At 34.1% G+C, this 22879-nt stretch overlaps 2 protein-coding genes across 3 annotated transcripts; one reads left to right on the forward strand and one right to left on the reverse strand.

Annotated features, from left to right (window-relative positions):
• Window positions 1-8193: 8193 nt before the first annotated feature.
• On the forward strand, window positions 8194-13194 carry LOC120080237 (NEDD8 ultimate buster 1). Its single transcript, XM_039034822.1, has 11 exons — window positions 8194-8495; window positions 9297-9419; window positions 9503-9599; window positions 9851-9886; window positions 10289-10476; window positions 10557-10659; window positions 10874-11055; window positions 11144-11221; window positions 12177-12279; window positions 12366-12459; window positions 12636-13194. The coding sequence occupies exons 1-11, from the start codon at window positions 8194-8196 to the stop codon at window positions 12992-12994; spliced, it is 1665 nt and encodes a 554-aa protein (XP_038890750.1). The 3' UTR covers window positions 12995-13194.
• A 1465-nt stretch (window positions 13195-14659) lies between these two features.
• Window positions 14660-21651, reverse strand: LOC120080087 (protein S-acyltransferase 24). 2 transcript variants are annotated; one of them, XM_039034644.1, is made up of 14 exons: window positions 21117-21651; window positions 20128-20271; window positions 19380-19492; window positions 18979-19058; window positions 18683-18846; window positions 17726-17864; window positions 17540-17639; window positions 17358-17415; window positions 17075-17152; window positions 16860-16958; window positions 15997-16075; window positions 15754-15902; window positions 15174-15630; window positions 14660-15046 (listed from the first exon to the last, which is right to left on the reverse strand). In XM_039034644.1, the coding sequence occupies exons 1-13, from the start codon at window positions 21384-21386 to the stop codon at window positions 15202-15204; spliced, it is 1902 nt and encodes a 633-aa protein (XP_038890572.1). In that variant the 5' UTR covers window positions 21387-21651; the 3' UTR covers window positions 14660-15046; window positions 15174-15201. The 2 variants fall into 2 exon arrangements, with proteins under 2 accessions (XP_038890572.1, XP_038890571.1); XM_039034643.1 differs by having other exon boundaries at window positions 14714-15630.
• Between the last annotated feature and the right edge of the window lie 1228 nt (window positions 21652-22879).

A 22879-nucleotide genomic window follows, 5' to 3' on the forward strand; every position in this document is an offset into this window, starting at 1 on the left:
AATTCAATTTGAAGGCTTATTCACCTAGAAACCCTTCTCCTTTTTAACCTATCCACTAACGTCAAATCTTAACAAATTGAACAAACTCATTTAACAAGCTTTAAAACAATAAACATCATGGTAACTTCTCAAGCATAAAAATTTAGGAAAACAAGTTATAGGTTTACAAAAATGGCCAACACAAAGGTGTTCCAATAGTAAAGCCACTTACCTCGGATATAAGCTTAAATATTGATCATAGTCAATCAGTTTGTCTAAATCTTGAACCAAACCTAAGACATGAGCCAAAAATCTAATTAAACTTTTAGGGCCTAATTCAAAATCACAAGTTTATCTCAAACATTTCCAATTAACTAACCCAAACTACAGCATGATCCAAAACTATCTCAAATTTCGATTAAGAACTTCAATCTAAACATAGACCATAAATAAGAATTATAAACTTAATTTATAGCATCTTCATCATTCCAAACGGCTCTGAAATCCCAAACACTTGCCAAAATATTACCAAAAACAACCTTTAAAATTCCTCCAAAACTCAAATCTAAAGCATAAATATTGTGGGCAACATAAAATTAGACCAACATTCAATGGGCATTCAAGATCAGCTCGAGAAAGATCAACAAAACCCCTAAAACTTACCCAAAAAGAATGTCGAACAACATCTTAAAAGTCTCTAAAACTCCAATTACACTGGGTTCAATTTCCGACACAATGCAGAGGAAATGCAAGGATGCAACGACGTTATCTTCTGTGTTGCGTGCGTATGTGTGTGAGAGAGAGAGCGGCAATATTCGACAATTGGACGAAGGTGGCCCGACAACGAGTGCTAATGGAGACAAACGGCGGTCGGTGGCAATGTCGATCGAACGGAACACGGTGGGTGGGTGGATGCTTGCGGTAGCTAAATATTAAGAGAGAGTTTAAAGGGAGTGAGTTCTTGTGTGTGAACTTTTAGAGAGAGGGAGAATTGGGGCTGGGGTTTGCATGGGTTTCTAGGTAGAGATGTCCATTCTCTCTACAAGGCTGGGGCCTCTTGGGGAACCGCCTCAGAACGAGGTGGGAAATCCCCGATCGGACGAGGAATAGGGAGAATTTTCTCCCCAACCCTGACCTCGTCCCGATTTCCCGTCCCGCCGCGCTCCACCCCGATGAGTATAACACATATTTACATATAATAATAATAATACAAAATGTGAGTTTATATATATTATAAGGGTGTTTTTAAATATAGAAAAATGAATCAAAATATTTACAAAATATAACAAAATTTTAGAACTATCAATGATAGATGCTGATAGACACTGATAGAATATCAACGTCTATTATTGATAGTTCTAAAATGTTGCTATATATTGTAAATATATTAAATAGTTTTACTATTTGAAATAATTTTCCTATATTATAAAGTTATTTCTTTATTATTTACTTTACAAAAATCATAGCTAGAACATTTCCATCCCAACTTTTTCATATTTTATTACATTTTAAAAATGTTTTAATATTCAAAATCTTATTTTTAAGATCATGAATGTAATAAAAAGAGAGAGAGAACTATTCTTAGAAATGAAGAAACTTTTTTCCATTTTATTATATTTGTAAATAAATTAGCCAATTTGCTATATATGAAAACAATCTCATAAAATATATTATTTTTATTAGAACATTTTGTAGTGTTTTCTTTGAAAAAAAAATTATTGGAAATAACTCATTTAATATACAAATTCTTATCTTGTTGAAAATAAATTTAATTTTTTTAAAAATAGAAAAATTATATAAAAAATAAGCGAGAATTTTTTTTCTCCGTGGGAACCCGATCCCTGCGAATTCTCTATGGAAATACCTACCCCAATCCTCGTAGGAATTTTTTGGGGACGGGGATTGAAATAGGGGTTAGGGATGGGGATGGGAAGGCTTCCCCGTCTTTGCCCCGTGACATCTCTATTTCTAAATAAAAGAACTTTTGATTTTTTTTTTTTTTTTTGTCACACACATATAAATTCCAAATGAATTTGAACTCTTAAATCCCAAATTTCAAATTATTCTCTTTTTCTTTTTTAAATTTCAAATATTTTCATCAAAATCACTCCAAAAATTCCAAATCTCTTTAAATTAATTATCTTCTCACATTGATCTAAATTTTGGTGTCATAAACCAAATTAAGGAAAATTAAAATCAACTAAATTGAGATAATTAATTAAAATCACTTAAAATTTTGGGTTGTTACAAAGTTAAATAATAGACATTATCCATAAAAAAAAAAAAAAAAAAAATTAGACATTAACGTAAAAAACTGAAGTGAATACTTAAGCTCTGTTTGATAAGGTTTTTTATTTTTAATTTTTGAAAATTATGTCTACAAATACCATTTCCACCTCTAGGTTTCTTGTTTTGTTATTTACTTTCTACCTATATTTTTAAAAATTAAGCCAAAATTTTGAAACTACAAAAAAGTAGTTTTTAAAATTTTGTTTTTGTTTCTAGATTTTGTATAAGAATTCGATTCTTGTATTAAGAAAAATGCAAATCATGGTAAGAAAATGAAAGAATGTAGACTTTGTTAGCTTTAGGGCTTCAATCAAACCAAATATTTTGATGATAACAAACTCAGATTTTTTGTACTAACATTTTCAGTGTTTTAGAGTCACTATCTTGTAGAGCTCGGAAAGACGATTTCAACGCAATTTGAATCGCTCAAATCGGAGTTCAAACGAGAAAGTTATAAGCAAAAGAAGATTGGAGAGGAAATCCAACGTGGCAGTAACACGTGGCACATTGCTGACGTGGCATCCGACGTGGCACACAAACAGTCAATATTGATGATGTGGCAGATGAAGTGATGCTCCAACCGGTAATTTTTTGTTGACACGGTGATGATGTGGCACATGATGCGGCAGTAACGTGGCGACCGTGGAGAATGAGATAATGACAAGTGGCAGTCACCCAGCTTCGTGCGCGCGTGCGCCGCACGTGCCTGTGGTTTCTTCACAGAATGCGGCACGTGACGCTCAATCTTCTCCCCTGTGCATGTGGTGCTCATATCATCCGACTATTTTTTATTTTTATTTTTATTTTCTTATTTTCCTTTAATTTCCTGATCCAATTTTCTCCAAATTCTCACCAAATTTCCAGCCTTTTCAAATTTGATTTCCTTCTTAAATTTTCATCATTCGAATCCTTTTTATTCTCCAAATCTCAATAATTCCAATCTTTCAAAATTCCTTTTCAAATCCTTTCCTTTTCTATTTTTATTCAATCTCCACCATTCATTTGCAATCATATCCAATGGCCAAAATTTATCTTTCTTGCCTATAAATTCGACTTGATTTTACTCTTCATATACACACACCAAAAGCTATCAAGTCTTAAGCTCTCAATTCTAAATTGGCCTAGAGTTATTTTTGTGAGTTTTTTTTTTTGAGTGCTCAACTTGTGTATTTAGCCTTCAAGAGGTAATATTGTGAGGTTTTCTTTTAATTTTTGGGAACTGTATTAAGGTATGGGTACACCTTGGGTTGTGAGAAAAAGAAATTGGTTTGATCCTGAAGATCTTGGGTTTCTCTTTAGTCTAGGAAAAAGAGGGTCGTGTGTCGATTTGGTCCTCACCTGCAAGAGGATCACTCAGTGAAATACCCAAGAAGGAGTCTTAGAGGATGGAGTAGGCAATTTGCCGAATCACTATAATTCCCGGTGTTTTCTCTTCCTCTCTCTGTTATTTCTTGTTTTCAAATTTTTTGCTTCTTGTCTTAGTTATTTTTTTAATCTTTCTAAATTACATGATTTAATTTTTAGTGTGTTATTTAAATTTATCCTTGATTAAATTGTCTTTAAATTTGAAGTTATCATAACTTGCATGATTTAAGTTTTGTCTTGCATGAATTTTCTTTAATCAAATTAATGGGTTAATTTTATTGAGCATTGTTTGAAGATAAAATTATTTTTTTAAAAAAAATTGGTAGTCAACCCTATTCACCCCCTCTAATGTTGTCTTTAGATCCTACAGACTTAAGTTTCAAAAATCAAAAACAAAAAAACACAATGGTTATCAAATGAGACCTGAATAAAAAAAAAAAAAAAAATTGATGTTTAAGTAAAAATCTTAAAACTTTGGACCAAATTGAAACAAAACTCAAATGTATTTTGTAACCTATTGACTAAATAAAACCTAGACCAAAAAAGTAATTTTTTTCGTTTACTAGTTGAGACTACGCGTTGCACCTATTTCATAATGTTGAAAATAGAATGTGCACGTATAAGTTGAAATAAGAACTTTATACTTGATAATCATTTTTTTATGTTTATTTTTAAAAGAAAAAAGAATCATATTACTCAAAATAATTTTAAATTAATATTATTATTACAAACTTTTTTATGAAGTAATCGAATTGAATTTTTGATTTCTTAATTTAAATCTTTGATAGTAAAAGAACAAACAAAATAGTAATGTTTTGCATTAATAGTAAGAAAATGTTAATCACTTTTATTAGAAATAAAAATTTATTTTTTAATATAGTTATAGTTTTTGTTTAACTTTCTTTAGAAAAGAGAAATATCTCTTAATAAAAAAAAAAAAAAAATTCAAGGGATGTCTAGGAACTTTAAAAATCATAATAATAAATAAAAATAAAAATAAATATTAAAGAATAAGGGAAGAAACACAAAAATATGTGGCAACAGTGCTTTAAGAAATTTATTTAACAAAAAAAAACCCTATAAAATTACGTTGAAAATCAGGGAGAGCGTGTTAATAAAATTAAAACTAAAACGAAGGAAAAAAAAAACAAGAAGAAGAACATGAAAAGACATGAGAATATTTAGGTCTCCTAATTAGATTTTTTTAAAAAATATTTTTAAATAGATATTACAAATAAAATGTGATTTTTTTAAAAAGATCCTTTATTTAACTAGATATTTTTAAAAAATATATTTAAACTAGATATTAGTTAGGATTTTTTTAAAATAATGTTATTTTAATATATATTGACAAAAGTGGGGTAGGATTGAAAGTATTATAAAAAATAGGTTTTTAAATCGTGTACCCGGTACACAATTAGCCCTAAATCGTGTATCTGATACACGATTTTCTGTTGATCTGGTACGCACAGTTTGCCGTGGCAGTCCTGCAGCGTTGACTGAGGTAATCGTGTACCCATTACCTTAAGTGCTGTACGGGTACACGATTCCCTTCTCCATTAAACCACCGCGAGTCTTCTTCTTCCTCCATCCGAAAGCCTTCTGCCTCCTCTTTTCTTCTGTCTTCCCCGTCCAAAAATCTCCTCTGTTCGTCCATCCGAACAAATTATCCAAAAATATCCTCCCTTAAGTCGTGTGCCTCCATTTAACCGGTCGTCCAACCGTTCGCCCGAAAGCTTCTCCTCTCTTTGATTGTACTAAAAAAATTTCCCTACGTTGTTTTCGAATATATAATCTTCATATATATATATATATATTATGCTACTTATATTGTTTGTATTTGGGTTGAACTTAATATATAGTTTATGGATCCATGATTTATTTGTTGGGTTAAATCTAGAAATATATGTATATTTGTTGGGTTATTTTGTCTAATGTAGTTCATGAACTTAGAAATTAGATTTTGGTTGTGCTGATTTTGTTGGGCTACTTTTCTGATTTTGTCTAATGTAGTTTATGAACTTAATGTGTAGTTTTAATGTAGTTTATGAACTTAGAAATTAGATTATTTTTATGAACTTAAAAATGAAGATTGGTTCATATATATATTATTTTGTTTGCAGTTGAAAAAATCATAATAAATATGTCGATGCGTCCTGAAGATTTAGTTATTCTTGAACCTAGAAATGATGGAGATAGTGACATTGACGTTGAAGTTGATGAATTATTTGGAAACGACAGTAGTAGGGGAAATGACCTTGAGTTGGTACCATCGGATATGTTCACCCAAATAGATTGGAAAATTAAAAATTCAACTAGGGTTTACTTTGGAGGAAAGAAATATAGATGTAGATAAATGTAGTTTAATACAGAAAGGAATCTTGTTTAATACCAAAGAAGATTTACAGCTTGCTGTAAAAAAATATTGTGTGACAGAACACTACGAAATTGTTGTAGTGGAATCAAATCATGGAGTGATGGTTCTGCTTAGAGGTTATGGGCATGTCGGCGAAAAACTCATGGGATGTTCGAAATCACCAAACTTCAAGGGAACACTCATGTTTGTTTTCAGAATTGACACAGGATCATTCACAGCTTGATTCAAATTTTATGAGTATCGAAATCCAAAATTTGGTTAGAGTTGATCCTAGGGTACCTGTGGCCCTACTCCAAGAAGCAATTAAAAAACAATATGGCTATAATATTAATTATAGACGGATGTGGCAAGCCAAGAGAAAAAACGTTGATAAAAATCATATTCAGAGCTTCCGTATTGGTTGAGTGTTGTTGTTCATTACAATCAGGAACACAAACATATTGGTTTTTCCTTCCCTCTGATGTGCCAAGTACGACTATATTTTGTCGAGTTTTTTGGTCCTTTGGTCGTGAAAGAGAAGGTTCAAACATTGTAGGCCATTAATCCAGATCGATGGAACTCATCTCTACGGAAAGTATAGGGAAAATTATTGACCGCCTTATCTATTGATGCAAACGGACATATATTTCCCCTTGCTTTTGCTATTGTTGAAGGTGAAAATTCGTCCCGTTGGTCATGGTTTTTGTGGGCATTGTGTGAATATGTTACCCAAAGAGAGGGTATTTGTTTGATTTCTGATAAACATAAAGGCATTCTTGCCTCAAATAATAATGAGGAAATTGGTTAGAGTGAACCTAGAGCGTACCATCAATATTGTTTTCGCCATGTTGCCAGTAATTTCAATACGAAATACAAATCAAAGCAACTAAAAAAATTTGGTGTTTAAGGTAGGAAATCAACACCAAAGATGAAAGTTCATTCGGTGCATGAAAGAATTGAAACAATTGCACCCTGAATGTCTTGAATATTTTTCAAACATTGACTTGGAAAAATGGACTCAATCACACGACGGTGGGTATCGCTATGGGTGGATGACAAGCAATACAGTTGAATGCATGAATGGTGTTTTCAAAGGTGCTAGAATGTTACCAATTACTTCTTTGGTTAGGCTAACATTCTATCGCACAATACTGTATTTTGAACGTCGGAGACAAGAAATCAGTGAAGTACTCAATCGTGGAGACATGTATACAGAATATGCCCTAAAAAAACTTAAGAGGTGGGAAAAACAAGCATTTGCGCATACGGTGATATCTATTGACAGGGAAAGTTAAACTTTTGAAGTACAAACTGATATAAGTATGATTTCTCCCTATAAAGGACAACACACCCAAGTTTTGAACTTGAAAGAAGGAATGTGTTCTTGCAATAAGTGGCCTTCATTCAAGATTCCATACTCTCATGTAATTGCAGTTTGTGATTACATGCGTATGATCATTTATTGATGAATGCTACAAATTGTCCAATTTCAAGGGATGTTATGAAGGCCGCTTCCATCCAATACAACACCAGATTATTGGCTTGAAATGGATTGGAGAGAGGCGAGCCAAAAAGTGCGATGTACAATTTGCAAGAGAGAAGGACATAACAGATGCACTTATCTACAACGTACATTAGGTGCTTCGTCTTCGAGTCAGTAGGTGTATTTTTTATGTAATTGTATATTTTATATACTTTATTTTTTATGTACTTATATTTTTCATATAATTGTACCTTTTATGTACTTATACTTTTTATGTAATTGTAATTTTTATGTAATTGTGGACTTGTTCCTAAAGTCTTAATATTGTTGTACATCTTCCATTAAAAAAAATTAGTCAATCTATTTCTTTTTTTTTAAAAAAAAAGAAAAATAAATCGTGGACCAATCAACGATATGGTGCTGACTAGATTAAATCGTACTTGTGTACCACGCACACAAGTTTGCAAAAAGACCCAACCCGAACACACAAAAGCGCATCAACAAACTTGAAACAGAGGATTTGATCCAATTGTATCCAAAATTCCAAAACTTGACGAACAAGAAAACCTCCTCGTACCTTTTTAATCCTCCTCTCATTAATCCCAATCATACCCGCCTCGATTTTCCCCCATCTATTCTCCTCTGAAGGATCAAAAGACCACTCAGTGACTTTCCCACTCTCCTTTTTTGGAGTCCCAATTTCTATTTTGGTCTATTTTTCATGGCGAAACTGAAGATTTCAGGGCCATGGACTGGTGTGTTGGATGTGGAACTCGATATTTGGACTGTCCCCATGTTGAGGGAAGAAATTGCAAGACGATCGAACTGTGGTGTTGAGTCGATTAATTTGATTTCTGGTGGTAAAATCTTGAAAGATGGCGATGGAAGCGAGAAGCTTATCCATTTGGGTCTTAAGAACAACTCTAGGATTCTTGCTAGACGGGTTTCTACTGAAGAGGGCAAGGCACTCAAGGATGAATTGATGGCTGAGGAAGAACGCTCTACTAGGCTTGCTCGAGTCAAGTGATTCTTTTACTTTTTATTTCTCTAATTATTTTTATATCTTCTCTTATAACGATGTTTATTAGGATTGTGTGCAATATCATTGCTGCCTGCTTAATTTGACAGAAGCCAATTCATTGTGTGTTCATAAGTTTCAACTGGAGTTGCTTTGTTTGCTTGTGTTTCAATAGATTTTACCATTCTGGGAAGCTCGGTTTTGTAGAATGTTGATTATTCCATGTAGAAATTGGTAAAAAATTTCAGAGATTTTGGGATTAAATGGGTTTGCTTTTCATCGTCTTCTTTTCAAGTTTTGTGGAAGTAATATTGAAATTGAATTTTAAGAGAGTCAATCCATGGTGGCCACCTACCTAATTTTTTTGACACCCAAATGTTGTTGGGTCAGGCAGGTTGTCCCGTGAGATTAATGGAGGTGCACATTAGTTGATCCGGACATTCACAAATATAAATTATAAGAAGGAAAAAAAAAAAGAAAGAAAAAAAGATCTTATCGCCACAATGAAAGTTGGATTTTGGATGACTGCTTGGGTTCTTCTATGGGTATATGATGAGGCTTTAACAGTTGATTTTGGAAACAATGCATCTAGTTCAGGAATGAAAGGCAAATTTTATTTGTAAGCTGGAATGTGGCATAATGAATCAAATGATAATCAACTTTTGGAGGATATTTTTCCCCATGGCAGGGCCATGAGTAATTTTGAAGATCTAAAAGACATCTTAATGTATTGCTGATGTTTATGCTGAACGTTTTACATTGTTTAGTATCTATCTGATTTTCTGGCATCTTCTCTAAATTTACAGGGCAGCTGCCACTGCTCTAGCTGAAAGGCATGCTAATGGTTTTCTCCCGGTTGAAGATTTCAATATAGAACTTGAGGATCAAAGTGGACAGAAAGTTAATTTTGGGTCTGAAACTGACCAAAAGTAAGTAATAAATCATTCTCAATATTTGAATTTATGTTTCCTCATGTCAAATATTAGAAATATATTTGTTGCACATTTAACAGGGCAATCATGATGGGCCTTATGCTTCATGCAAACGCAAAGCAGCTGATAAGAAAGGGAAATTACAAAGATGCATTAGAAGTTCTCATCATGGGAGAGGTCTGGCTGGTTGATCATGTTAATTAATCTTCAAGACTAGCAACTAAATTTTATCTGTTTTTCCCCTTTTTAAGAAACAGTGACCAGATCTAAATGATTTGAGGTGAACTTGAAGATTCAAACCATATATAGATGATGATAAAAATCTCCCTCAAAAGGAAAGGATAAAATAAAACATATCTGGCCAGATACTGATATCAGCGTACTTTTATTTACTATGAATACTAATCAATTTGGTTTCGTTCTTGTAGGAGGCTTTCTCTCTTTGCAATCCAAAGTTAATTGAGGTGAATGACTCATTCTCGTTATTTTTACTTGTAAAAGAAAGAGGAAGTTAAGTTACCGTGTCCAACAAAACAGACCACTCAAACAAACTTATAACTATTCGTTTATAACATTGCAACCAAAGTTAGTATGAGACTTTTAAATATTAATAAGGCTGGTCGGGTCATCGTTGTTATGTGATTTGAGGCATTGGGTTGAGACCAGGTGAAAATACACAGATTTTAATGATTTGCCTTATTTTCTGTATGTGACCAACGGTGGTGTTCCCATCAGGGTTGTATCAAAGAAATTCTTATTTTTTATTTATTTATTTTTTAAATTAGATTAATGCAATTTTTAATGTTCTTTGACTCAAGAATATTTGTTTAGCTTGCTGATTGAGTATGACCCTTCTTTTCTGTCAGTTTGTTGACAACGTCTCAATACTTCAAATAGACATGGTGTGGTGCTATTTCATGCTAAAAGACATCAAGTTTCTCTCGGATGCTGGAATACGCCTTGCAAGGGCTAGAGAAGGAATCGAACGATCCCATGGGAAGGACTCTTCCCGTGTTCGAATCCTTCAAGCTGGTTGCCATCCTGAGCTTGCCTTGTAAGTCCGCTGCATGTTATTGCCAACAGTTTGAGGGATGTTTTCAGATACAAGCTAATTATGTTTTGTCATAATGACAGACATTTGAGGCTGGAGCTACTGGAGGGGGTAGCTGCATATCACAGCTGTAAGTTCGATAAGGCTCGGGAAGCAATCAACTCAGCACGAGCAAAATATTTTCAGGTTAGCTTATCATATTACAGGATTAGGTGGATCAAGCTTGAGCATATTTATAGCATTGGATGGTGTGCTACCTGAGATATATGTGATGCAATTTGGTTTTGATTAAATGCCACTAAACCACAGTTGTAATCATCGCTGTAGCTCCATGTTGAGCTTTAAAGATGGCCTCTTTGTATTTCTATGCAACTTAATACAATCTGCCTTAAAATTTCAGCTACAAGTGTCAGATGAAGCATTATCACATGTTATGGATATGGGCTTTAAAGAAAGAGAAGCAAAGAGAGCACTGCGCATGTGCCATCAAGATGTATGTAAGGCTGTTGATTTCCTTTTTGAGGAAAGGGCAAAGAGAGAGAGAAGACGGGAAGAGGATATTCGACGCCAGGAGGAAATCATGCACGTGTTCTTAGCAAAACTAGCTTTTATTTTCTTCCAATAGTTTGTGAACGATCTATAATGTTGATAACCTGAATAAAATTTTCAGGGAGCAAAAACTATATGGAATGACACCCTCCAAGAAAGCTGTCAATCTTCAGATATTGAAAGAACTGGCATCTATAGGGTAAGTAGACTAACCAATTCTTTTGTTCCAAAATGTCAGAAAAAAAACATATAGATGAATGATAACATTGTTTTTGTATGTGACAACTAATGTGAGATTGTTGTGGTGGAATAACTTCTCATCAAGACTTTTCATGTTTGGTTGTATCAGAAACATAGAGTAATATGGATCGGTCAACATATTTTCTTAGGTTCTAGCTTCACTCTTTATTACCCGTGCCACGTAGTGCTTCTCTATTTAGTTTATTAGGGAATGTTGAATCTGGGCAGTAGTCTGAACTTAGACCATCATGGATTAGGATATGTGTTGAAGAATGCAATTAGAGTATTATTTCACAACTAATAGGGGTTAAAGGTAAATGTTGGGCTTTCCCTTGACAATTGAGTACTCTTCTTGAAAGCTTTTGTGAGATTTTTGTTAGATGATACGATAATAAATTTGTCTTCACCCATCAGTTTAAGCTTTTAGGCCAGTCAGTGATTTAAGATGGTATCAGAGTAAGTGGTCCAAGGAGGCCTTGTGTTCAAACCCTTGCAATGCTATTTCTGCCCCAATTAATAATGATTTCTACTTGTTGGTCTTCTTCATATTTCAATCCCACAAGTGAGGGAGGGTGTTAGATGATATGATATTAAATTTGTCTTCACCCATCAGTTTAAGCTTTTGGGTCAATTAGTGATTTAAGAAAATTACTGGATAGGAGCCTAGCCTGGAGAACTTCAGAACACTTGATATTCATTGATATGTTTTACAACTCACTTTCGAAGTTTAATGCTTGCAGCTTGTCCCCTTGCCAATTATCTCATTTTAAGTCTTGTGTTGATGAGCTCTTTGGTTTCGCAAGCCACAACGTTGTGAATCGTGACAAAATTTTTATCAATTGGGACAATTTATATATGCACGGTATGACCATCCTTGTAGTTATTATTAAAACTAAAACTAACTTGTTTTTCAGGTATGAGAAGGAGTTAGCTGCTGAAGCCCTGAGAAGAAATGAGAATGACTTACAGAAAGCATTGGATGATTTGATAAGCCCAGAATCTAACTCTGTTATACAGGTGTCTTGAAATTTATCCTTAGTGTGAGTCAGTTTTCTCGTTTGAACATCTACAGTGCTAAATTTGTGCCATCCGCAATTCTACAGAATGCTATCGAGTCGAGGAAAAGGAAACGACAACATAAAACAGCAGATGATGCAGTTGATAATCTCGTTCGCATGGGCTTTGATAGAACAAAAGGTATTTATGTATGATCAACATGTTATTTTTAACTAGTTCCAATATAAGGTGCTTATTATAAATCCAAAAATCCTTTTATAAGTCTCATGTATCCTAGTACAACAACAAATTCGTTGATCTTATTGAGCAATTTTGATCAGACCAGTAATGCTCTAAAAAATCGGTACTGTGTGCAGCCGGGGCAGCTTTTGAGGCCGGTGGCTCCTTAGAGCAAGCACTTATTATATTATCAGAACTCGAGACGAACACTACGGTCAATGGGCAACCTGACTCAGTGACTGCAGCCTTGGCTTCTGAGGGTACAAGTTCCTCCCTTTCAAACATTGCAGAAAACCAAATGTTGGACACCTTTGATGACGGGGAAGGACCAGAAGGTGAAGAAGACCGAGACTTGGAGATGGAAGATGAACTCGCCAGAGAACTTGATGGCGCTAGTGCCGTATCAGATTACGACTTGGATGTAACAAAAGAAGGAGAAGCCATAACAGAGTACTTGAATTTGTTGGAAACAACGATGAATTCTGAGAAAGCTTAAGAAACATTTTAGAGGGTTTTTGTGGTGTAAATAACATTACTTTTAAATTATGGTTAGCTTCCTGTAAGTAAAAGAGGTACTACTTAGAGACAAAACTATCCTTGAAAGTGTTGTTGCTAGAACAACAAGAAATAAGATTTAGTAATGTTTGAGCATTTACTTTGATGACATTATGAAGTTCATTTTCTACGTTATCTTGAGATTGGTTGTCAATAAGCTGCAAAACTATTTTTTTTTTTTCAAGTATGATAAGGGTAGGGGAATCGAACCATAGATCTTTTAGTTGTTAATATATTTGTATACCGATTGAGTTACTATGGGTCAATTACTTTTAGAGTCTCTCGGCAACGTGGAGATTTTTTATTTCTTATCTTACAAATACTCTATAATCAGTCTTTCTTATCTTACAAATACTCTTTATAATCAGTCCCGATAATCAGTTATTTTTACTTTTGGTTATAATTGAAATACTATTTGATTGTTGGGGAATTTGTATTGATGACCCAAAAATTGGGCCCAAAATGTCAAATGACCCATTTTTAAAAAATAATGTCAATTGACCCTCTGCTAACATTATCGCCATACCAAATTACGTAAATTGCCTTTACATCGGCCTCACGAAGTAAATCTCGCTCTTGTCTAATTAAACGCTCTCGCTCTCGCTTGAAATTCCCTGGTTTGATGTAATTGCTTGGTTTGATGTAAATTGCCCTTACATAATTAGACGGAAGGCGAATTTACGTAATTTGGTATGACGATGATGTCAGGGTCGATTGACATTATTTTTTAGAAATGGGTCATTTGACATTTTAGGCCCAATTTTTGGGTCATCCGTATAAATTTTCCCTTGATTGTTGTATTATTATTCAAGTTTAGTTCTACTTTTAATAAATTTCAAAAATAGTTTTCATTATATTGTTTATTTTTCTCTAAATAATAGTTTGTATTAGCATTCCCTTTATAATTCTCGTAAATAATATATTCAAATAGTGTCCTTTTTATATGAAAATTATTGTTATTATATTATTTAATTAATTTTGACTAATTTTAAGATTTATTAAAAATACAATGACTAATGTAGATAATTTAAAGTTCAAGTACTAAAACCATGTATTACAAAGACTAGAATGATATTTTAACTTATTTTATATTATCAATAAAATGATTTCTCGTTTACTAAAAAATAAAGTTGAAAGTTCAAAAAAAAAATTGTTGAAAGAGTAAAAAAAATAAAGGGACGATGCCGTAGATCAAATATTTTGTAAGATGTGCCATTACTTTCATTTATTACTCCAATTTTAATGAAAAACTTTTCTTCACCAAACATTATAGGCTTTACCACAATATCCCAAGAACCCAAAACCCTTTCTTTACCATCTAATTTCTCTTTAATTCTCTATACCTGAGTCCTACCTTCCTTCAGATTCCCTTATCTGAGTGAGTAGTGAAAGAACGAGAGAAATAAACAACCCAAGTCTTGACAATTTATACATTTTTTCATCATTAAAAAACAATAATAATTTTAAAGAAAAAAAGGGTTTTTAATACAATAAGAGTACAGAGATTCGAACCACAAACCTCTTGATTGTTAGATATCTGTATGCATCAGCTATACTCGATTTAGCAGAAAAAATCAAGAGATGAATTGTGGAAGATATATTTCAAGAACCAAAGCACTATAAATTTCCTTTCAACACAATTAGGCGATTGTTAGCTCACTTACTTCACAACGAGAAGAGAAGTTACCATAGTAGGGCCATTTTTTGTACTGTACACACAAAAAATCATTACAATAACATATCTAAAATAAAATCAATTGACCAAGATATTCTCAAAATTCCATGGGAGGTTCCTATCAAACAAATAATAGATCTGCACTTTCAAAGGTTATACCAACATATGGAAAATCATCTACTATATAGCTTGGAATCTGAATTACCAGAATGGAAGCCTCGCCGAAATTATGTTCATATTCAAGCAGCTAAGTTCCATGATCTTCACAGAAGAAGTTCCAGATGCTTTCCATTTTTCACAAACCATGTGTGCCAATACCTGTATAAAGAATATCACATCCAGAATCAAGCACTCCACATAAAGTTTCAGAGATTTCGAACGCACAAATCATAATTGGACATTTGAATCTAATGTTGAGTATATTGACATGATACAAAACACTAACTCCGTGATCACTTAAACAATAATAAGCATCATGAGGCTGCTACTGAGCGAGTTGATAAACGCCCAAGGCCGAGACCTAAGCCCAATGGGACAGCATCGTTTTTAGCTTTTCCATGGTTACTGTGACTACAATTTGAAGAATGAGTATGGCCATGATGGCTAGTTGTATTCTTAGAATTCACATTTATTGCTATGTGGTTGTTTCCATTGGTGTGGTGAGAATGAGCGTCCCCATTCTGCAAGACTGAATTCATCGGTGAAGACATTGCTTCCATCTCTTCTGAATGTGATGAGCTTTCGCTATACTCCACATCTTCGTTGTATCCCTTGATCAGAAAATCTGAACAGTTTTTCCTGATCCCATGATCATAAGGGTTCCTAAACCGACCTGCAGGGCCACGCAGATAACTATACCGCATAGCATTTGCCATTTCGTTTGTAGTAATATTACGGGATATCTGGTGACATCAAGGCAAATTTACACTAGTAAGGACCAAAGTGGAATTAGAAAAACCGAATCAAAGCACAAAACAAACACACCTAATTTACAAGTTCCAAAAGAGTCCATAGACAGGAAGTACCTGAGATGCTTGGACAATTGTTAAGACTACCACACCAAAGAAGAGGAAGAAATCAACAATGAGAAATGATATAGCACCAACATGATGATTGCCAGCATGATTAATCCAAGCTCCAAACGACGATGGAGAGGATGGATCGGTTATAATTCCTGAAGTGGTTTATTGTCAAAGATTAAGACACATGGGATTCCACCAAACAAATTACAGACATGATTCAATGTTAAAGCCATTTTGGAAACATACTTGTAATAGTAACTGCTCCAGTGATCAACATTGCCGAAACTTCCAAAACGAGAAATATAAAGAAATCCCATTTGTTTTTCTGTGATAATCAAATATTGATTAGTTTTCATTGAACCTCAGACTATGAATCTATCTAAGCAAACATACAACAAAAACGCAAACGGCAGCCTTTAATACAAAGAAGAGGACCAATTGGCAATGTTTATCCAACATAATTTAGTGAGAATTAGAAGCAACTTTTCCTGACCATTTCTTGCACAAGGGCTATTTTGTAGGCCGGGGATTGTTATTAATTAATCCAGAATAAGTATGCTACACAATAAATTTTAGGCTCAAAAGGTTTGACGAAGAGGAAGAACATTGAACTTTTAGGTCTGGATATGCGTATGCCCTGTGGAAAATATTCATTTACTAGGCAACATTTTTTCTTCCTTCCTATAAAGATATGTTATATTCTTCCTTTGTCAGTCGTGTCAGGTTTTGTCGGCTTGGGGGATTAGTAACTAGATACCACCCAAAAGGGAAACTAGGGAAGAACTGACCCTCCTTTTTTTCCTGAAATTCTAGAAAAATAAATAATCGCAATCTCATGTTGAGCCAGCACCCTAAACTTGATAATGAAGAGAAAAAGAAAACTTATTATTATAATTTACAACTTCCAACTTATTATTATATTTTTCACTATGATACATCTGTACTATCAAGTCCATTGGAAGGTTGCTTGTGACTCCTTTGGCTAGTTTATAGTTGAGTTCCTCTTTCCACTATATTTTTAGGTTAATGATAGCTTCTTCTTTTTTTTTTTTATCATTACTAACATGAAGGAACTAACATGAAAATGTCCATCACAAATGATATTGTACCTTGCCAATACAATTGGATACCCAAGGGCAGTGATGATCGAATTGTTCGACACATCGATTACAAGTTGAACAGTGCTTTGCACGAAGAGGCCTGACAATCTAAGCATGATATTAAATCAAGTTAAAAATGTGCTTTAAAAAATTAAAAATTCTAAAAGGAAATTAGAAAAGAAAAGAATCAAAACATAATCTAAAAACTCAGAAGCAGAACGCACCTTGCAAGTAGCACAGAGCTGAGACCAATTCCCAGCCAGCAAAGCGGGATTGTTGATCTCAATTTTCAACAAAGGTTCCTAATAGAAAGATATGAACAAAGTTAAGCTTTCACCTTAGGCATCAAGATAACGGTAAAGAAAGAAGATTGCCCAATTGTAACAATAGAACAGGAACTCTTTCAATTCTACAGAAACTAATTTGAAAGACGATGAAAGAAGTATGCAATTGTTCCTCTCAAGAATTACTTTATATAGAGGCTTAGAGAGAAACAAATAAACGTACATCATCTTTCATATCCTGAGAGCCGTGCACATCCATTCTAATGAAACCTGGATCTTTGCTGCAGATTAATAGAAAAAAATGAGCACACGTTAACAAATAAATCAAACCTGAAATCCTGCAGTTACAATCTATAAATATCCAACAACTAAAGGAATGGGCTATCTTCCGGAAAGTTTTCATACCTGCTACATCTATAAAACATAAGCAGCCCTGTAGTTGCTAAAATAACACCAATCCATGCAAGAAGACCTAAGCCAGATGTTAACTTTGGCAGATTTGATGCTGCAAAAAAATGCAAAACAAATGTGATTAAGTAATTAAAAAGACAGAATACATACTTAACTGTCACATAAAGCTTATGGAAATACCCAAAATGACAGAATGAATATATGTCACCAGCAACAGAAAGATTAAACACCAAAGTACAGGGGCAAGTCCTAGTTTTGAAAACTTTCCAAGGCGGCTATTTCCATCACAACGTTTGTCAAGTAGCCTTCTAGCATTTCCCTGAAAAGTCCAAAAGCAGAAAATTTTTAGTTTCCTTTTATATAAGAAACAAAATGTCATCAAAGAAAAATGTTCTTTTTATATATAAAAATCAAACAAAAATGTTCACTGAAAAAGGAAGACGAGGAATCCAACAGAAATAGAAGACAATATAAAAATACATATACACCAATTAAATAAGGAAAAAAAAAAACCACTGAACCTCTACTATGTCATACACCAAAGAGGAAGCCAAGATAAGCACTCTGAACCACGCATCAAACATATCTTCTAAATCCTTCACTTTCTTTCAATTCAAGTACCTCAAAATGTTACCGTAACATAACAAACAAATCAAATGTCCCACCTTTTAATCCTCAAGCTTTTGAAAATGTCTTTACAAAATAAAAAATAAAAAATAAAAAATTAATAATCTTCATGCCAGCCTTGGAATTCTCCAACATTTTCCAAGCCTTATACCCACATGATAACACAAAATCTACGGCTGGCTCCAAAAGAAAACAAATTGTACTTTGTAACATTCAACAGTTACAAAGTACAACTTCGGCACAATAACATGTGAAAATTATAGAAATGTTTTTTAGTAAAAATCAACCTGAAGAAGAAATGAAATGGCAGATATGGGAAGAAGAATGAAAGAAAATAAACTAGAGGTCTTTACCCCTAACAAATCACAAAGCAAGAGAAATATTATTAACTAAATAATAACAAACTCTAGAGTCTTCACATGAAAAACAAAAAATAATAATAATTTGCGAATTTGGAAACGAGAAAGAAAAATAATGAGAGAGAGAGAAACTGATTTGGTTTCAACATACAAGAAAAAAGGCAACTTGTCTGTGGTTCTTGTCGGAAGCAAGTTGTGCTGGCGTAAGGCCAGTATTATCGGTCACCACCAAATCTTCTTTCTTTCCAGCTTGCACTAACACTGTACATGCCTCTAAATTACCCCTAATAGCTGCCCAATGGAGAGGAGTGCAACCTGAAAGAAGAAGAAACCACGAGCTAAACAATTATTTAAAAAAGGGGTGCTTTCGAGTTTCACATGATCTTTAAACTAGAAGGAATGGTTTGTTTTTCTTTAGTAAAGTTGTTTAAACCCTCCATATATTACCTTCCTTATCTTGGCGCCCCCGATATGCATCCAAAAACAAGAGAAGTCGTATACAATCAGCAAAACCTTTGTATGCAGCCCTAAAAGAACCACATAAAGAATCAACAGAGAAAGACTTATAATTCCTAAAAGAATTTGTAAGAAAAAGACATTTTTAGAACAACACATTGATTTTTTTTTTTTAAAGAAATAATGGCACTCATTGAATTGGGTTAGGAAATAGTAGCAACTGTGTAAAATGGCGCAAATTGTTCGGGACCATAATATTACGGCTACAAAACAAATAGGATGAGAAACATAAAACCAAAAAAAAAAACCACATCCATAAGCACCATACATGCATAAATATGGATAATACGACTACCATTTTCACAATTTGAAGCATTGTAAAAAACTACTACCAGTGTAAAGGGCTTCTCCCATCATTGTCAGGAACATCAGGGTCTGCATTCCATTTTGAAACAATATGATAGAGAAAAGCCGTCTGACCATATTGAGCTGCAACATGGGTTGTCTGCAACCATGTCCATGCAGTTACAATCAGTATGCTAGAAGGAAACTTTCATTTGATGTACAACCTGACTATTAATTTCATTTTGAACAATTTCTCAATAGAAAAAGAATGCCTAGAACATTAGCTAGAAAGCTAAGATTCAAGAAAGAAGATTAGCACGACCTAGTTACAGTTTGGAAATAAGTTTTGGATGGAAATTAGTGTCAAGTGGCTCAATAAACCATGAAAAACAAGCATCCAAACAACATATCAGAGCACTCAACGAAGAAGTTTAACCTACATTTTCTCATATACCACCAATCTACCATTAACACAGTTAAAAAAATAATTAGAAAACAAAAAGAAAAAGAAAAGGTCAATAGCAATATCAAACACCTGGAGGAAAAAAACAACAATAAAGTTTGAATCTTCTTATATACAGGTCTATTTATTTCTTAAACAATTTTGCAGGCAATTTCAAGAACAAACTCACAGTTCTATCCACGTATTAACTATTGTCTTATTCAGTGAGACCATACTAACTCTTTCCGATACAAAAAATATTATACGTTTCTTCTTAGGCCATATAAATTCACAAATAGGAACACTAAATAAATTAGCAACCATTACATTGCAGGAAAGGAAATAAACACGACCTGATAGCCATACATATAATCAGCAGCATTGACTGCAGCTCCCTCTTGGAGTAAAACCTCAGCTACCTGGATGGCTCCACGAACAGCACTCCAATGTAAGGCTGTTTGCCCGGTATGATCTGCCGCATTTACATCGCCTCCATGCTGAAAATGATGGAATACCAAATTTACTAAACAGCTAGTACAAGTGACAAGAGATGTTTTTTTTAAAACAAAAACAAAACTTTTCATTGATGAAATGAAAAGAGGCTAATCCTCGAAATACAGCGAGACATGAAAAGTAGATGAAACTAGTGAATGGGGATCAGTGGGCGCACCCGATTGTCTCAACTAAGTTGACATACTCTTAGCGCCCTCATCACGTCCCAAAAAAGAGAATTACAAAATAGATCTCTCAAAATAAGTCGCTCAAACGAATTACATGAAATGCATAATTAATTTGGAGAAATGAAAGTATTTCAATTTAAAAAAATGTCCTGGATGGAGAAATGAAAGCATTACAGTTTAAACAAGACATGTATTAAATATCGTGCCTCCGTCTGAACATACAGACATCATTTCAAGCCTCTAGTAACTGCTCCACCCATCCAAATACTTTTGTTTTGGAGTGGAGATACAGATTAGAAAACTCAAGTTTTCCTTAACCATCAACCAGAAAGAAATTCAAAAACTCAATGCCTTAGCGTTCTATTCTTTCATTTCTTTGGCTTGTTTTCTCAACAACTGAAAAACGATACTTCCCAAAAAAAAAAAAAAAACGATCTAGAAACTACCATTCATGAACTCACTTAAACAAAACAAAGGCAGTGAAAGACCACGCTAATCCCGTGTCACATAAAGCCTACCAGATAACTAATAGAAATAAAGTTATTCAAAATCCAATGGCAAATAAAGCAAAAAAGAAATCCCATGGGCTAAATACAGGAAGGAAGGAAATCAAATTTCCCAAACGACCCACAGACAAAAACACGCAGATTGGAAAGACAAACCTCAATTATATAACGAGCAGCGGCAGTGCGATTATTAAGAGCAGCCCACTGAAGAGCATAGTAGCCAAGGCCATCGGGCTCAGAAACGGAGCAACCCTCGCACTCGACCAATCTCTGAAGCTTCTCCAAATCGCCATAAGCTGCAGCCGTGTAGACATCATTTCTCAAGCTCTCATCCGCATCGCCATTGGCAGCGGAAGCTGAAGCAGTCTGGGAGGCCTCTTGATCCCGGGATTGAACCTCGTCGACGACCTCAATTTCCGAAGACATGGTTTTAAAATTACAAACAGTGATTGGGATGAATCCGATGGGTCTAGGGTTTGCAAGATCGGAGGGATTTGAAGGAATTGAAGGTTGAAGAAGGGAAATTGAAGAAATGGGGATTTAGGGTTTTGCCGGGAAATGCCAAAGGAGACTGGTCGTCGCCGTCCGTCAGCGTTGACTGTGGTGATGGGTGGCTGTAACGGAGGAGAGAGAGAGGGAGAGAGAGAGAGAGAATCCAAGCCGTCTATGATTGTATAGTTTTATTGAAAAGGATAATAATTTAATAATATCCATTAATTTATTTTCTTCATTCTTAGTTAGTAATGAGTTAATTATTCTTTTTCCATTCTATTAAAAACAACTAATAAATAACTAAATTGTATTCATGCATCCCATTTCTCCTATACAGTAAAATAAATAAATAAAAATAACATATTTTTAAAAAAAATTGTCACATGCCGAATTTTTCACTCTGCGAAATTTGCACAAAGATGGTGTCCACCCAAGTTCTTTTTCTAGGTCCAAATGACTTGGCATGTAATTAGTATTTCGATGTCCAAATCTTTAAACTATACTCAAGTTTAAAACAAAATTATTTTTAAGGATTAAATTAAAGTGTTGAAGGATAAATTTTGGATCAATCACAAATTACCATGTCATTTATCGAATCAATAACAAAATTACAAATAATTGAATTTGGGATGAATTGAAAGTTGACATGTGTCCTAAATTGAAAATTGAAGACATAAAATTGGTCTATTGATGATGCCACGTGTTTTTATCATGACTGTTGGATTGAATAAAATTAATTCGGTGCCCATGGACCAAGTCAAGCCCACGAAGCCCACCTGAGAACTCTATAAATAAAGGAGTCCTCTTAGGAGGTCAACAATTCTACACTCCATAGACTCTAGAGAGGATTCTCTACAATTAGAAGATTCCTTGACTATTGAAACCGATCACATTTGAAGACTAAAGTCATTTGAAGATACAAACATTCTCCCAAGTCTCCAACTTCGAGAACATCCACATGCTCCGCTTTCACACATCAAATGTACGTATTCAACAGAAAGAGAATCAAAGGATCAAGTACTAGAGATCGAACCACATTCCGCATAAAATCTACATCAACAAAAGTTTAACTCCACGAATTACGTTTCTCCAAAAGCCTCATGCAAAGACTGGTCCTCCAAGAAGACCATCAAGTTTAAAGGTCGATCATCAAGGCCAAAGGTTGATCATCCAAGAAAATCATCAAGTCCAAAGACCGATCATCCAAGAAGATCAACAAGCCCAAAGGTCGACTATTCAAGAAGATCAACAAGCCCAAAAGCCGATCATCCAAGAAGATCAACCAGCTTAAAGATTAAAGTTTATTTTGAAAGCATCAAAGGATTATGTATTAGAGGTTGTACTTGTTATACTGAAATTCATATAAATATAAAAGTTCAAATTCCACGAAGCAAGTTTCTTCAAAAACCTCGTGCGAACTAATTAGC

This window comes from Benincasa hispida, chromosome 6 (genome assembly GCF_009727055.1).
Source record: "Benincasa hispida cultivar B227 chromosome 6, ASM972705v1, whole genome shotgun sequence".
In the NCBI taxonomy this organism is placed as follows: domain Eukaryota; kingdom Viridiplantae; phylum Streptophyta; class Magnoliopsida; order Cucurbitales; family Cucurbitaceae; genus Benincasa; species Benincasa hispida.

Excerpts from the sequence above, each read along its gene's own strand:
- LOC120080087 (XM_039034644.1), bottom strand. The coding sequence starts at position 21,386 with ATGTCTTCGGAAATTGAGGTCGTCGACGAGGTTCAATCCCGGGATCAA. Across the intron at positions 17,416-17,539 it reads ATGTTTTATAGATGTAGCAG|CAAAGATCCAGGTTTCATTA; the intron begins GTATGAAAACTT and ends ATTAATCTGCAG. Across the intron at positions 17,153-17,357 it reads CTCAGGATATGAAAGATGAT|GAACCTTTGTTGAAAATTGA; the intron begins GTACGTTTATTT and ends TCTTTCTATTAG.
- LOC120080237 (XM_039034822.1), top strand. The coding sequence starts at position 8,194 with ATGGCGAAACTGAAGATTTCAGGGCCATGGACTGGTGTGTTGGATGTG. Across the intron at positions 9,420-9,502 it reads GGGTCTGAAACTGACCAAAA|GGCAATCATGATGGGCCTTA; the intron begins GTAAGTAATAAA and ends CACATTTAACAG. Across the intron at positions 10,477-10,556 it reads TGCCATCCTGAGCTTGCCTT|ACATTTGAGGCTGGAGCTAC; the intron begins GTAAGTCCGCTG and ends TCATAATGACAG.